The following is a 15049-nucleotide window of genomic DNA, read 5'->3' on the forward strand; positions in this document are numbered from 1 at the left end:
ACGCCGGGCTGCGCTGACGTCACTGGGCGCGCAATTCGGACTGGAGCGCTTTAAAAAACGAGCGTGCGAGCGGAGATGCTGCTCCACACCGAGCAGGCCGCCGGCTGCAGCAGCGCTCACGGCCCCCGCGGCGGCTGCAGCCAGGGCCGCTCCCGAGGCCCGCGTGGCGGCAGGGGCGCGGCGCGGCCCCGCGGCGCTTCTCCTCGGAGCCCCCGCCGGGCAGGAGCGCGGCGCCCCGCGCTGCCGGCGCCCGCCGAGCCGCAGAAGCCCGCCGAGCCGCGCCTGGCGCGCCCGCGTCCTCCGCAAGCGCGACGCTGCCCTCCCACCGCGCCCCGCTCGCCGCCCCCTGCCCGGGCACCATGGATACCGCCTCGGTCGGCGTGCTCCTGTCCTTGCCCGTCCTGCTGCAGCTGGCGGCCGGGGGCGGCTCGCCCAGGCAGGGTGCGCTGCTGCGGGGCTGCCCCGCTCACTGTCAGTGCGAGCCGGACGGCAGGATGCTGCTCAGGGTGGACTGTTCGGACCTGGGGCTTTCGGAGCTGCCCTCCAACCTCAGCGTCTTCACCTCCTACCTGTAAGTGCGCCCCCGCTCCTCTCTGGGAAGGGGGCCGAGGGAGGGAGGGAGGGAGGCTGGCCCCAGGTGGGGGCTCCTCGGCTCCCGCTTGCTCTGGAGGGGGCGGGAGAGTTTGCAAAGGGCGGCTTGGCCAGGCGTGTTTGGGCCCCTGGGAAACGCACGTGTCTCAGGGGAGCACGGGCCCGCACTTTCTGGGCCCGCAGAGACTCGACTTCAAGGGCAACCCCGGGAAAGCGCTGGCGCGCCGCAGCTTCGCGGTCCAGCTCTAGGCAGGTCGCAGCGCGAATTCCTCCGAGTGCACGCAGTTGCCTCCAACGCAGGCATTTGGGTCGCTGAGCCTGGAACCCAAGGGCGGCCTGCCCAGTTGGTCCCTGCCCCAGCCTCCCCTCCGCGTCCTGTCCTGTCGCGTTCCACGAAGAGATGGGCTGTGAAAAGTTTCCCCAAAGGAGAATTCCGACTTGTCCAGCCCCAAAAGACCTTACTCTGCATCCCTTGCACGGTCGCGTGATGTAGACTTTTGCTATTATTTGCTTCTTTCTCTTTTATTTTTTTTTTAATGAAGTGATTTAAGTGTGGCAACCACAAACCCCGATTAGAGCTGCCAGAACGTTATCTTTACCTTTGGCTGCCCGAGCCGCCCTTTGAAGTGCCCGCAGCCACGGTGTAATCTTTAACCATCTCCTCCTCCCGGGGAGGAAAAGGGAAGTGGGCTGAAGGCGGCGGGGCGGGTAAACAGCGACGCCAACACCCAAGTGGAGACCTGAAGCTGTCATCCCTCAGGGGTCCTCCCCACAAAGCCCCAACCGCGGAGACGAGGCAGCGGCTCTTTTCATAATTTTGTCTCTGGAAAATCCAGGCCCGGAGGGTAACAGGTGGTTGGGTGGATGAGGTGGCCCAGAGGGAACTCGATTCTTGGGGACGAAGGCGACAACTCTCCCTCCCACTATGGAGAATCTGGGGCTCGCCCCCTTCGGGCAGAGAGACCAGGGTCGGGGCTACTCGGGAAAGGGGGCACAAGGTCACCCGTTGAGGTTTTCATGTGAGGCACCGCGGTGAGCCCACCCCAAACCCACGCAATCCCAGTTTCGGCTTCTCTGATGTACCTTGGCAGGAGAGAGTTGGGATGTTTGTGAACTGTCTTTCCTCTGTTTAGTTGTTTTCTGGAGGCAAGAAACATGAAGAGGCTTGCACAACGCTTTGCACTAGATAGTGATTCTTTTTCTAGAGACGGAGTGAGGAAGAAAAAAAGATTCTTTTTTACTTGCTTTGATTTTGCGTTGAAAGAGAGGGATTACCCTGCTAGATTTTCCTCACCTACCACAAAACTATTTTGGCTGCTTTCCTTATCAGAAAGGATTATAAAATTATCTATTTCCCCACCACGTTTCCCTTCCATTGCACTTATTGCCTGGTGTCCTGATATTTTTACAATGATGGAAATCTGCTGTCCTTAAGGAGTCGTTCTCTACGAATTCACATGTCCTCCTCCTAAACAGCTGTCTGTACTACAAAGTCAAATACTCGTCCCCAGTCTCTCTGGTTTTACTGCTAAACTCCGTGATTCAAGAAGCATGTGTTCTCCTGTATCATGAATTTCTTGAGAGCAGTTTGGCAATTGCACTTAAGGGCCTAGAACTTTCCTTCCCCATCACCCTGAAGAAATTGGCCATATACAAGGGAGGGGAGCACAGTGAGCCCGCCAAACCCTTACCTGGCTATTTAAATCGTACATTTGTTATAAAACCTGTTGAAGGATACAGAAAATAAATTTATGAACAGTGTCTGGACTTTTTTTTTTTCTCTCACTTGAAAGAATGAATATTTGTTAGGCTTCTGTTACTAAAAGTTGGCATAAAATCCTGCTTCAAATCATTTCCCACATACCTCAAATGCATTTAACTGCGCCCTCCATGTGCTCAGAAGCTCTTCCTGCCACTGTTCCCTATCTACCTATCATTCTAGATAACCCCTTGGAGTTAAGATACCATTAGGAAGTTGACTGTCGTCTTACTCTCAAGCTGTTTGATGACAGCCTGTATCCTGGCCCAAGGGGAAATTTTCTCAGGGTCCTAGAAAATGTGAAACTCAGAGTGTCTGTGAAAAGTGTCACGAGTGAATGTCACAGACTTGCATCTAATGGTTAACATGTCAAGGAATATGAGTGTTACGTGTAGAAATCTGTCCTGAAGTAAATAATCAGACTAATGGTCTTCGTAACGTGCGATTTCAGAATTGGGTCTCCTTGTAGAAGACAAAATGCCAGAGGCCATCGGATGCCCTTCCTCGGTCGACTGAGGGGTTTGAGGTTTTTTTTGGTATTTTGTTCTTCCAACCACAAGAACTCTGTGCCGACTTTGAGGGGAGATGGTGCCCTCTTTTGGTTACACCTAGAATTACGTCACCATTCCTCCTTCGCTTGTGCATTCAAACCATTAGAGAGACATCTTTATGTACTCTATTCAAATAAATAAGCATGTGTTTTTACTGCTTTTCTTATTTTAGGAAATAACTTCCCTTTGCTCTTGAAAGGGAACACTAAGTTACAGCCCTGCTCTGCCGAGGCCCGGCGGTAATTAAAGCTTTGATGAGAAAGTTGCAGTGTGCAAAGACTGATGTGGGTGAAAAGGCCAGACTGCTATCTTTTATTGTTTGTAGTAGGTTATCACCATTTCTTTGAGTCAAAATGTTATCTCTTAATCTTCCTCCCCTCGCCACAAAAGAACAAGCATTTCATTTTCTTCAAACAGATTGATGATGGCGAGTTCCAGCTGTACACATTTGGCAAATAGAGTTGCCACGATCTGATAACTGGCTAGTCCAGCTCGTAGGTAGAGAATAGAAGGCTAGAGCTCTTTAGGCACAGTTTTAGCATCTTTCTTCCCCAGGAAAGCTAAATCTTAAGGCCATGCAAACATTAATATGAACTCTCTTTTCTGACTGAACTGCATTCTCCAGTGGATCTGTAATTGGACCACTGAACATGCGTAGTAGAAACACTGGAAATTTTCAATCTTAATCTCCCCTCTCTCTCTCTTTCTCCCTCTTCCCCTCTGTCTCTCTCGGTTCCCCTCTCTCTCTGCTAGTGATTATGGGCCCTGGTTTTACAACAAGGGCTAGTAAAGTTCACTCAGCAGAAACTAAGGAACACACCAAGGTTAAGACATAAAAGCAGACAATTGTTTACCACGTTTAATGCATCTAAACCTATGACAAGTGATCTGTCAGAAACAAAGTTGTTCTAGCATCTAATCTTATAATAGGTAATAAGTTATTTTAATGCATTGAATGTAGACATTTTTGCTAACAGGGTCTTAAAAGTAAGCTCCCTCTACTAGGATGTATCTCATCCAGTTCATGTGGCATCCAAATAGGAAACTGAATCCTAATGAACATCCTAATATAGCAAACATACTTTTCTTTATTGATCTAGAACAGCCATTTTATTTTTAAACGAAAACGGAGTTTTCCCCTGCTATTGCTTAAAGACATGAACCTTTCATCCACAGGCAAATTTATGTCACATGAGCCAATGGAACCGGGAGAAAGACTTTTTTTTTTTTTTTAATTTTACGTAGTTGGTTACTTTTCCATATGTAAATTTGTAACAAAATTTAATTTTACGCATAATTAGTAAAACCAGTTTTAATAAGAACTAATCAAAAACCTCAATTATAACTAATTAAGGATAGGCCTGGTGTCATACGTGTGTTCTAAGTATTTAAGATATGGTTTCAAAATTAAAGAATATTTTTAGAATCTTCTATGAAAATGATTTAATATTATTCTACTTCCCTTGAAGCAAAGTATTTTAAATAAAGGAAAATTTTGCACTTTAGAGATGGTTACAAAAGCCTTAACTGTTATAACAGTCTTAAAAATTTTTTAGGTCAGTTGCAAAATTTGTACAGTTTTCTCTACAGTCTACTTGCAAAATTCGCTTAAAATGTAATGATATCAGTGGCTTTATTTTAATGAAGTTCTTTTTTTTTTTTCTCCAGAATCCCCGAGTTTTCTCAGTAGTGTTTTTGTTATGAGAGCAATTATTGAAACTAATTGACTAAATTAGTCTGAGTGATTTTTTTTAAATAGTGGTTCTGATTCAGACAATTTTGTGTCATAGATTTAGAATAAATGTTTTATTAAGTATATCCAACACGTGCATAGCAGAGTTTGTGTGACAAAGAATTTTTACTTATAATAAGCATGATCTCCAATCAGACCTTTTTTCTCCTTTTGCATTTTCTCCAAAGTAAAGGAGTTCTGATCAGCAACAAAAGGTGGCAATCACAAATGAGTCAGAAGATTGGAATAATAAAAATAACCTTTTTAGTTAAAGAAAATTATGTTTTAATAATGAAACCGTTCCCACTTGGATGTGCTTAAAGACGTTCAGAAACACAAAACTTGTCTCTGATTTCTCAAAGTTAGGTTTTTAACTGAGCTATTTGATTGTTTTTGATTTCCAAAACATGTAACCATCAAAAGCATAGACATAATACCCAAGTAAACAATTTAACTATCATAAAATTAAAGACATTACAGAATATTTATAGTTTTACAACTGACACCTAATATCTACTCACTTATGTAAAGCATTTTTTCACATTTCTTCTATTGAATTCATACACTGAAGTCATTTTAGCTATAAATTTAAGTATGTTTCCAATTAAACGAAATCACATGCCGTAAGATAGAAATGAAAACCAGTAGTGAGCACTGCATTGAGCAATTTTGTGAAGCATTTCTTTTGGTTTTGTTCAGTTATTTAAATAAATTTAGAATAAAGCTAAGTGGCACATTTCCTTGTAAACACCCCACAAGTGGATATTTCTGGTAAATTGAATTCTTCGTAAGAAGGCAAATTCCTTCCTATGACATTCAACCTCCTCACTCCTGTTGCAATGTTTTCCTTTATAGAGTCTCATTTTATAGTAGAAGGAGGCATCAGACTGGTGTTAGAGCCACAACTGATATATTACTTAACAAAGCAAACAAGCTGATAATTTGGTCCTGTGGCTATTTTTGATGTGTCTCAGAAGAACGTTGTTTGTTAAAATCTACCCATGAGTTCCAACCAGCTACAACTCTTTTATTCCCAGATCTGTCAGCTTCAATCTGCAGTTTTATTCAGTCATTATAGATGCCAACCACATGCTCAGTTTCACCCATGGAACTCATTACCTATGGGGAAAGGAGACATTGCCTAGGCCACACGTGTGATGGAATTTCTTGTAAAATCTTTCACAATTTTCAAAATCAATTTTGCTGTCCATCAGTGACATGGTAGGAAGCATTCTTGAAATCCCTGGCATTTTCTTCCACCTCTCAAGTTAATTTTTTGTTACACTGATTGAACCCAGTGGAAATCCCTTATTTGAAACTGGTACGTACAAGAACATCGGTCATTTGATTTCAAAAAGTGGGATAATGTTACCTAGTAGTAATGCTAAAAGACATTTAATAGGCTGTTCGCATTCATAGGGTACCTATTTAAAAGATGCTTTGTGAACAGGAGGCCTTTCTCATATATTACCCCTATTCTCAGTGTTTCAATCTGGGATTGGAGAAACTGGAATTTACTTTGAGAGCATACAGAGGAACTGACCCTTGTCTGTGAAACCATCTTCCTTAAAGTCAGATGGAATAATCCTCCAGGAGGAAACGATGGGCTCTCTTTCCTTCCGGGTTTATCTTCCTCACGAGACTGTGAGCTCCTCCAGGCTAGGAAATGTTCCACTTTATTTCTCAAATGCCCACACCAGTGCCTGACACGTAAGGGATGTTCAGTAAATACTTTAATGTTGAATTGGTTAGAATTGGCTGAACCAGCTGCTGAAATCCCAGTGGCTAAAAGGGCTCAGAGAAAAATAGATGAGAACTCCTTGTCTGCAGGGAACAGAACAAGGGTCCTGGTATCCCCCAATTAGGGCTCAACCCCATTTAAAATACAATTTTAGTTGTGTTTAGCTTAAATGATGCTATGAGCTGTTTATTTTAACAAACACACCAGGATTTACAAATCTAAGTTACTTTATTATTGTAATAACAGTCTTTGTAACAGCTGACGTTTACGTTGTTCTTCCTGAGTGGGGGGCATTATGCCTTTTTACTCAGCTATGTGCCCCACAACATTCTGACAGTATTATCATCCCTAACTTGGGGGCCTGTTAGCTTATCCCAAGGATATTTCCATGGCTCAAAATGCTTGGGGGCCTGTTTGAAATTATCTTCAGGGCCAGTTTACAGAAATGTACGAAAAACAGCCTTCGAATATATACTTATGCCTCATGGTAATTGTAATTGGTGCCGAAATAGTTCAGCACATTTTTCTTTTCAAGAACATAATTTATGAAGTTCAAATACCAGAAATATTTCTTCAAGGAATCCTGGGAAATGCAGTTTTTAGTTTTCAATATAATGAGAATAATATTATATAGCTTAGGACCAATATTTTAAATTCAGTAGGTACCTTTTCATATATCCTTTTTCCTACTACCACAGAAACTATTTCTCTTGTCTCCAAGTCAAAGCTGAATTGTGGTAATGCCCAAGTATTATGAAGGGTGATCAATTGACTAGTAACTTACAAGTCAGGAATAAAACTTCTTTTTTTTCTATGACCAGATGCCATTATAAAGTAGCTGAATTCTTTGGACCTATTTCTCAATTCAGAGAGACGTGGACTTTTTTAATAGGCCAGTTCTTTTTAAGTTTGTACGCACCTTTAAAACCAATAAGATAAATTAATACATCATTTATTTGATTCAGAATAGAGAATTATTTCAAATTTTTATCTACTTATCGATCTATCTGTAAGCTGTGCATGGTTTAACAATTAAGCCAGTGATACAGACTTCTGTATAAATTAGAAATCTGGATAAGTCAGAGAAAAATCCTCTCCTTCAAACAAAGAAGAACTTTCCCTGACCTATCCATTTCGTTTCTTCAGTCCTTCAATTCATTTGCTGCTGTAAACCTATGTGTTAATCATTTATTGTATTACAAAATCAACATGAAAAATTAACAGCTGACCAATTAATTATAAAGTATCTTCAGCATAAAGAGCACGTCTTCAAGTATGAACTCATGTTTAGAACATTTAAAATACACTGGGATGTAATCTCTAAAATCACTTAAACAGCACACTCAACTCTAGTTTTCTATGAACATTAGCGATTTAAAATTATTCAGCAATCCCTCATCTTCAGGTGTCTCATTTTTAATGTATGTCCAACTTTTCCATGTTCATTTTATCCTTTGCCTTTAGAAGGAGTTTGATTTCATCATCTAACAAAGACTGTGATGGTCAAGGGGAAGGAAAGCCATCCCATGCACACACTCACACACACACACACCCTAATGCCCCAATGAGAAACAACAGCCTTTTTGCCACTAGCTCGGTGGAAATGATATGGAACATTGATGTGGCGTGGCGGTGGAGAGCCAACCCTTTTAAGGGGCGAGACTGAGGAGCCGGCTGTGAAGGCACCTTCAGTTCGGTTCAGAAGCTGAAATGCAGAAGACAATTGTCCTGGCAATGGGAGCCCAACTCCAGCTGAGAACGCGTGCACCGAGCTGACCTTCCTCGTCAGCCTGCCAGCTGAGATTAAGCTTTCCGCAAGCGGTCCCCTGTTAGCCCAGCCTTTTCCCCAGTGATGCTCATCTTTCACAACTGGAAGCCAAGTGTTTCAAACTGTTACTCAATTTTGCAGCCAAATTCCTTTATTTCCTCTTTCCACCTTCTTTTCTGCCTCTTTCTCTGTCTCTCTGTCTCTTTCTCTAATACACACACACACACACACACACACACACACACACACAAACTGATGGCTAACATTACATGCACGCCTTCCTTTCCAAAGTTGACACTAAGAAGAGAATCTAAGAATTTTTAGGTTTCACTAAAAAAAAATCTAGTAAATATTTTTATGCTTTTTTTCTTGAAACCTTGATTAAGTAGAACAGGGTCTGCTACAAAAGATGTCTCTTTGCAAAAATAACCTTCCTTTGATCAAAAAAGCCACAAAAGTGTACTTCTCGGGAAAGTAGAAAACCACACATGACCTCAAGTGGAAAAAATATAAAGAATTTGCTGAATTTTTAACCTTAGTACATAACAAAGATATTATTTTAAAGTTGGTTGGTTAACGTGGGCGGTGTTAGAACTTTCATTGTGTTGTGTTTGGGTTTACCCAATGTTATTTTAATGAGTTTATTGGTTTGACACACAAAACACCACATGGCGCCTAAAGTTTTTAGGTTATAAATTTTCTTGTGAGGCACGTACTTGAAGGAACTGTTACATAATCGATTGGTCTTTAAATCTGTCAGCAGAAAACTAACCTTTCACTTTTTGCGTACCTAGACAGTGAAAATTATTTGGCTATAAATGCCAAATAAAAATTTCCATCAAAGGAGTTACATTCCTTAATCATGTGTATATTAAGACTTTCACAGAAGTGTCTATTTCACAATGTTTGTTGAATGAATCTACAGGATGAGTTTGGAGTTTCCTAGTTAAAGACTGAAATAAGAAATCTTCTTCTTGATTTTCTCTTCATACTAAAACAATCCTTAGCAGACGTGCATTTGGCCATAGACCTACTCTATAACGTATAGTGTCAACTGCCCAGTGGAGTAAAACCTAGGGGGAAATGGCAAAGATGGAAAGGCTAAGCGGGCAAGTCAAGAAATAGCACAGGCAGATCTGAGAGAGAGTGAGACCTCCACCGGGCACTCGACCCAGACGGTACACTTCTCCTCTGTCTCCCTTGTGCCTTCTCCATCCCTCCCTGCCACCGTAGTATCAGAGGAGGATTGAAAGGATGCAGTTTCCTTACCTCAGATACTCCCCCCCATTCTCCTCACCCCCCACCCCACTCCCACCCCCACCAGGGCTTCAATCTACAAGATGAGGGGAAGTTTAGAAAGAAGAGCCTCTGGGATTAAAGTTATCAACTCCAAATGCACCGAAATTGAGGTCTTCGCTTTTCACTTGGGGAAGCCGCACGGCTGCCCCTGTGGTGGGTGACCGTAGCTCCCAGCAGCTGTTGTTCGCTGGGGCTCAGGGCAGCCGAGCACAGGAGGAAGTTCAAGATCCTTTTTCATTGAGTCTTCAAGCTCGGGTAGCAAAAGGAAATCCTAGTTAAACCAGATTCTCCCAGGGTGTAAGCCTATCTCACTTGAAGACCTCAAAAGGTTTAGCAACATGATTAACTGACAGCAAGGATCCACCTTCCACCTTCCAGCTGCTGGCCTCGCAGCCCCAAGTCCACTTCCCCTGGGTCTTATCATCGTGAGAAGTGATAGGTGGACAAAGTCTGGTCCCGAATGGCTATTACATGGTGATTGGAAGCCTCCTTTGCCTTCGCTGTAGAAACTCCTCAGGACATAGTTAATTGTATAATGGGAAAGGAAAGGCTCATCTGGGTAGATTTATGTTAATTACAATAAAACCAATTCAGAGCTCAAGCTAATCGCTGACTACATTTAGAGTAAGTTCTACTGTAAAGAGCTAAAAGGATAATCATTCATCCACAAATTACCAGAATGACTTAGTTGTATACCTAAGGTCACATTACACAATGCAAAACTGAAATTTAATCATGATTGCTAGAGCATTACCCTAATTGCCCAAATAAACAATTAAAATCACTTAGCTGGGTTACAGAGGTTTTTTGATGAGTCAAAAACTATGTCTACCCGTAGGATTTGAAATAGGAAAGACCTTGGAGAGCACCTGATTCAACCTTCATCTTCACAGATGATGCAGTTCACACTCATAAGAGGTAAATGACATGCCCCAAATCACACACTGGAAGAACGGGGACTGGAACTCGAGTCTTCCGAAAACCCCAGCTGAGCGCTCCTTGTCACCTTTTTGCTCCAATGCCAGCTTCTCAAGTGAATTCTAAAACTCCCAGTTACTTTTCTAGGTGTTGACGAGTATCTTCTTGCTTACACATACAGTATGTTCAATTCTAGGTATGTGTCTGAACCATAACCTAAGATTTGGGCCCATTGCAAATACAGATGAAGTTTCTCTGTATCACCTAAAAATGCATAAGTCAGAAAGAAACAGTCAGATTTAGCTTGAGGAATAAATAATCTCCCAAATCTCAGTTCATAGCCAATAAACATGTGTTTATTATCATTTAAATTTCATTTTTGACCTTCATTTGACCAAATTCAGGCTGGCCTCATGTCCCTTATATCTGTTCCCTTTCTCCTCTAGCTCTGAAATCGTATTCATTCAGACTGTCCTCACTTTTTGCCTGGATGGCTGTGGTGGTCTCCTGTCTTGGTTTGTGCAGACCCCCAAGACACACACACTCCCTCCCGCCCCACAGGTTTGTCCAAGATGTCTCCCTCGCATTCAGTACTTCAGTGGTTTCCTGTGGCTTTCGTGGTAGAGTTTAACTCCTTAGTCTAACCCACAAAATCATCTTCTCTTGCCTTATACCCCGCCTACAACTCCTGTTGCCCATCCTCTTGCCCCAGCCCCCATGCTCTCTCCTCTCCAGCCAAATCAGACTACATCCTACAGTTGCCATGTCTCCAGGTGTTCGCAGGTGTTGGTCTCTACTTTTTCATTTTGCCAATCTCTCTCAGTCCTTCCATCCTTACTCCAAACGTCACCTCTGGAAAGCTTTCTGTGACCTGTCTTTGGTGCTCCCATCAAAGGATGCTCCCATGCTGAGCCCACCGCCGTCGCAGCACTTGCCTCACTTTTCATTTTCTGTATTTTATGATGCTTTGTTATCTCGGGGCCTTGCCGACCCAAATGGCACTGCCTCCCCCGAGGCTAGCTAATCCCTGGAGATAGCGGTGACTTTGCAGACGTACCTGTCATCTGCAGACCAGGCAACCCAGAGCCCACACCCTCCACCTTCTTTATTGTGCTCCTTCACGGCTCTTCTCCTCTTGGTCAGTACCCCCTGCCCCAATCACCCCAGAGCCAGGTCCCAGGCGACCTGGGACAGCCCTCACACCCAGGGCCTGCTGCCGTTATTTAGACCAGCCAGTTCTAAAGTTGCTCAGCCTACCCATACTTTCCCCCAGAAACCACAGTAAAGGCTCTTGCCCCTGTCTTCTTCCCTCCCCTTCTTCCTACTAACTGACCACCCGTGTGGTCCTGCGCGGCCGGATGTGCCCCTTGCTCTTGGCAACTGTGAGTAACAAAGTACCCTTTCCCTAGCAGGCATCCTGTGCTCTGCTGGTGATACTATATCCGAATAACATGCAAACCTACGTCTTCAAACACCCCTTGCCCCTGCACATGCCGGGGCAGCTTCATGGCCAGGGCACACTTGGGGAGTCTGCACCATTTTCTCTCTCTGGGGGACACTCTGCTGTTCCCCCAGACTCTTTGTAAGACTCTCAGGTTGTCCATGCCTAAGATATAAGTTGCCACCAAATGTGTAACAGAGAGTGAGAGGAGCTGATATAACCTCTGATATGATCTTAGAGTGTGGTGACAGAGAGGTCCTTCCCTCTAAACGGGGCAGGCTGCACCGCTTGTAAACTCCCAAGACAGAAAATATATATATATATCAAAAAGTGCTTCTAACACTTTTACCCCCAACTTCTCATTTGACCCTTATCACGAACAGTAAAATAGTTATTAGTATCCATGCTTTAGAAATGAGAACATCCTTTGACGAAGACACAGCCCTCTCTTGAATAGCCGTAGCAGATTACTCTGCATCTCCGTTTTCTCATCTGTAAAATGGCAATAACAATGACATTTCCCTCACTGGATTGTGGTGAAGATCGGCAAGATGATGCATGCAGAGCTCCACTGCATGCCTAGCACCGCGTCTGTGAAGCACGCATTCCACGTTAGGCATTACTGGTTTGTTGGCAATGATGCTGCAGTTGTTAACAACACTAAACCCACGCATTTCAAATATGCAGGTGTTGCCTCTTGTTGTTATTCTCCAAAACCGCTACATCAGGTGCCCTAAAACTGTACAAGTGTAAATATGATTTTCGTTAAGTAAGATTTTTTTTAAATGTTCAAAACAAAAGGAGAACAAGGTACCTGCTGGGGGAAAGAGCAGGAGAAGCAAGAAGAGGGAGCTTGAAATGAATGAGGCATCACCCAGCACTGATTCAAGTAAAACGGTTTTAACTTTCATCTCTGATCCTTGGTATCAAATGGATAAAAGATTCTATGGATTGAATGAAGTTCCATATTTTCACATGTGTGTAGAGCGTCGTGTAGACACTACACAGATCTCCAGGGTGGCCCAAGTTTAGGAGTCCTCCCTTCAGACAGGATTTAATGAGTGGCCCACAATTTGCGATCCTGGGCTTAAATTGTTTTTATCTCCTGGTTCTTCATCTCACCCATCCCCACAATTTTGCCCGAGTATGGAAGGCTAATTCAGTTTGGTAGCTTCTTAGAAGTTCCAGTCTGAGCCGTTGACTTGCTACAGCAGCTGGTGAGAGATGGGAATTTAGTGGGGGCTAAGAGGAGGTTGGGAACCCAGCCTTTCCTCAGGGACAGAGGCACTCAGGGAAAAATACGTTTCAACACAACAAAAATGTGGGGTTTTTTTTTTAATATTAACAACTGAAAAAAGTAATTGTACTCTAAGAAAAAAAGCTGATTTAAAAAATAGGCCTTAATAAAAATTTTTTAAAAATTAAAAAAAAATAGGCTAATGTCTATCAGAAAATACATTCAAAAGAGTTGGACTTCCATGAGGAATTTCAGTAGCTGTCTTCTGTAAAGAAGTAGTTGGTTCAATGCAGTTGCAGGAAAAATCTTTGCAGTCAGTGATGAAAATGAAGCTAAAATTATTTCCTGGGGAATAATAGATACCAATGACTCCAATCTGTGAGGAGAGGAGGAATTCAAAGGTAAACAGGTGGCCAAAGTACCACTGGGGCTTGTGTTGGAGCAGGGGACCTCTGGCATTAAGCCCAGTGATCCCCAGCAGAGAGGGAAGATGAGTGGGTGGCTATTGGACGGGGCAGTCTTTTAATTCTGCTGGACGAGGCCTATGTCACCATCTCTCTGGAGTCTCGGTGCCCTTCTGCAGAGGCCAGGTGCTTTACCCATGACCAATGAAACTGGGAGCGCAGGTCTGAAAAGGACAAGGGAAATGTCCCCTGTAAGAATACTTTTTTATCTGACTGTAGGTGAAAAGATGATTCTGGAATTCTCAAGTGCCCACTGAACTACGAAAGTAGGAAGCTGATTTATTTTTCAGTCTGAAAGCCAAAACTGAAGGGACTTTCAGGCAGACATTCTGTGTCATCCAGCAGCACAGACTGGAGAAGTGGGAGCTATCAGCCTACCGTGATGAAGCAGTTAAAATAATCACTAAACCAAGGGGGATCAGAAGGCGGCAAAGCTGAACAATTTCAAATGAAGCACCAGAAGGGTCCCTCTTAGGCAAAGCCAAGTTCTTCAGGTGGAGAGGGGATAAGGGGGAAGAGACAGCCTAGAGGGGACTGGGACACGTAAAAGAATTCTTTAAATGTCTAGAGAGACTCGAAGGTGAGGTGAACTGCAGGATGGAGGGAAGAGTCGGGCAAGAGGACCAGCTGCCGAGTGTAGCACAGACCCTGGCTAGTGTCTCTGCTGTGGGGTTGGCTCACCCAGTGGGTAGAGTCAAGTTGTTCAAGTGATCTGCACACACACACACACACACACACACACACACGGGCACACCTCTGCATTTACACATAGGAAAAACAGAAACTCGTTTGAAAACAACCTCAAAATCTCAAAATACCTGTATCTTCTGGATCTACAGGGAAATAAGGCAACTGACACACTGCTGGGAGCTGGGAAATCATTAATACTACGGTGCAGCAAAACCCAACCAAACCAAACCATGCAGAGGAGCAGCGTTCTAGATCAGAAGTCTAGATCCATGCTCCTCCAGCTTGTCTGCATCTCAGCTCCATCTGAGACCTAACGTTAACCCTCTTGAGGCCCAGATCACACACCAAACCAACTAAATCGGAATCTCTGGGGGAAGAAGCTACGCTTTGGGGAGATTTTTTGCTCCCCCAGGCAAATTCAGCGTGCAGTCAAGTTTCGAGAGCCACTGAATAAGGTCTGGCTACCCCTGCTGCCCAGCCTTGGGGCCTCCGTAAGATGCATAACCTCCCTGCCTCAGTTTTCGCATCTGCGGAGTGAGAGAGGGGAGCGCTTGTTCTGAGGTCTCTCCTAATTCAATCATTCTGTGAACCCATCAGCTTGACGTGGGTAGGTATCATGCAAGGGCAGGTGTGGCAGGATTGCAGAGAACGGGAGGCCTCGGCACACCCGCAGTCAAGCCCGTTTTGCGCAGCAAATCTGGGAGCACTGTTTACTCCCCGGCCGTGAGCATCCCTCAAAGTGACTTTATTTGTTTTACAGTTTAGGGGCCTCTGTAGGTAGCCTCAGGAGCCCATTCATTTCATTAACATTAAATCAACAAGCAGACCTTCTTTCTGCCTCTCTCAAGCAGGATTAAT

General features: G+C 43.9%; 1 protein-coding gene across 1 annotated transcript in view; it reads left to right on the forward strand.

The window, feature by feature from the left end:
- Positions 1–279: 279 nt before the first annotated feature.
- LGR5 (leucine rich repeat containing G protein-coupled receptor 5) overlaps positions 280–15049 on the forward strand; it is a 110498-nt gene continuing 95728 nt past the window's right edge. Inside the window, exon 1 of the mRNA XM_031463122.2 lies at positions 280–571. Within this exon, the coding sequence (XP_031318982.2) occupies positions 360–571 (212 nt within the window). The 5' untranslated portion in view covers positions 280–359. The remainder of the gene's footprint in view (positions 572–15049) is intronic.

The sequence above is a fragment of the Camelus dromedarius genome, chromosome 11 (assembly GCF_036321535.1).
Source record: "Camelus dromedarius isolate mCamDro1 chromosome 11, mCamDro1.pat, whole genome shotgun sequence".
NCBI lineage: Eukaryota > Metazoa > Chordata > Mammalia > Artiodactyla > Camelidae > Camelus > Camelus dromedarius.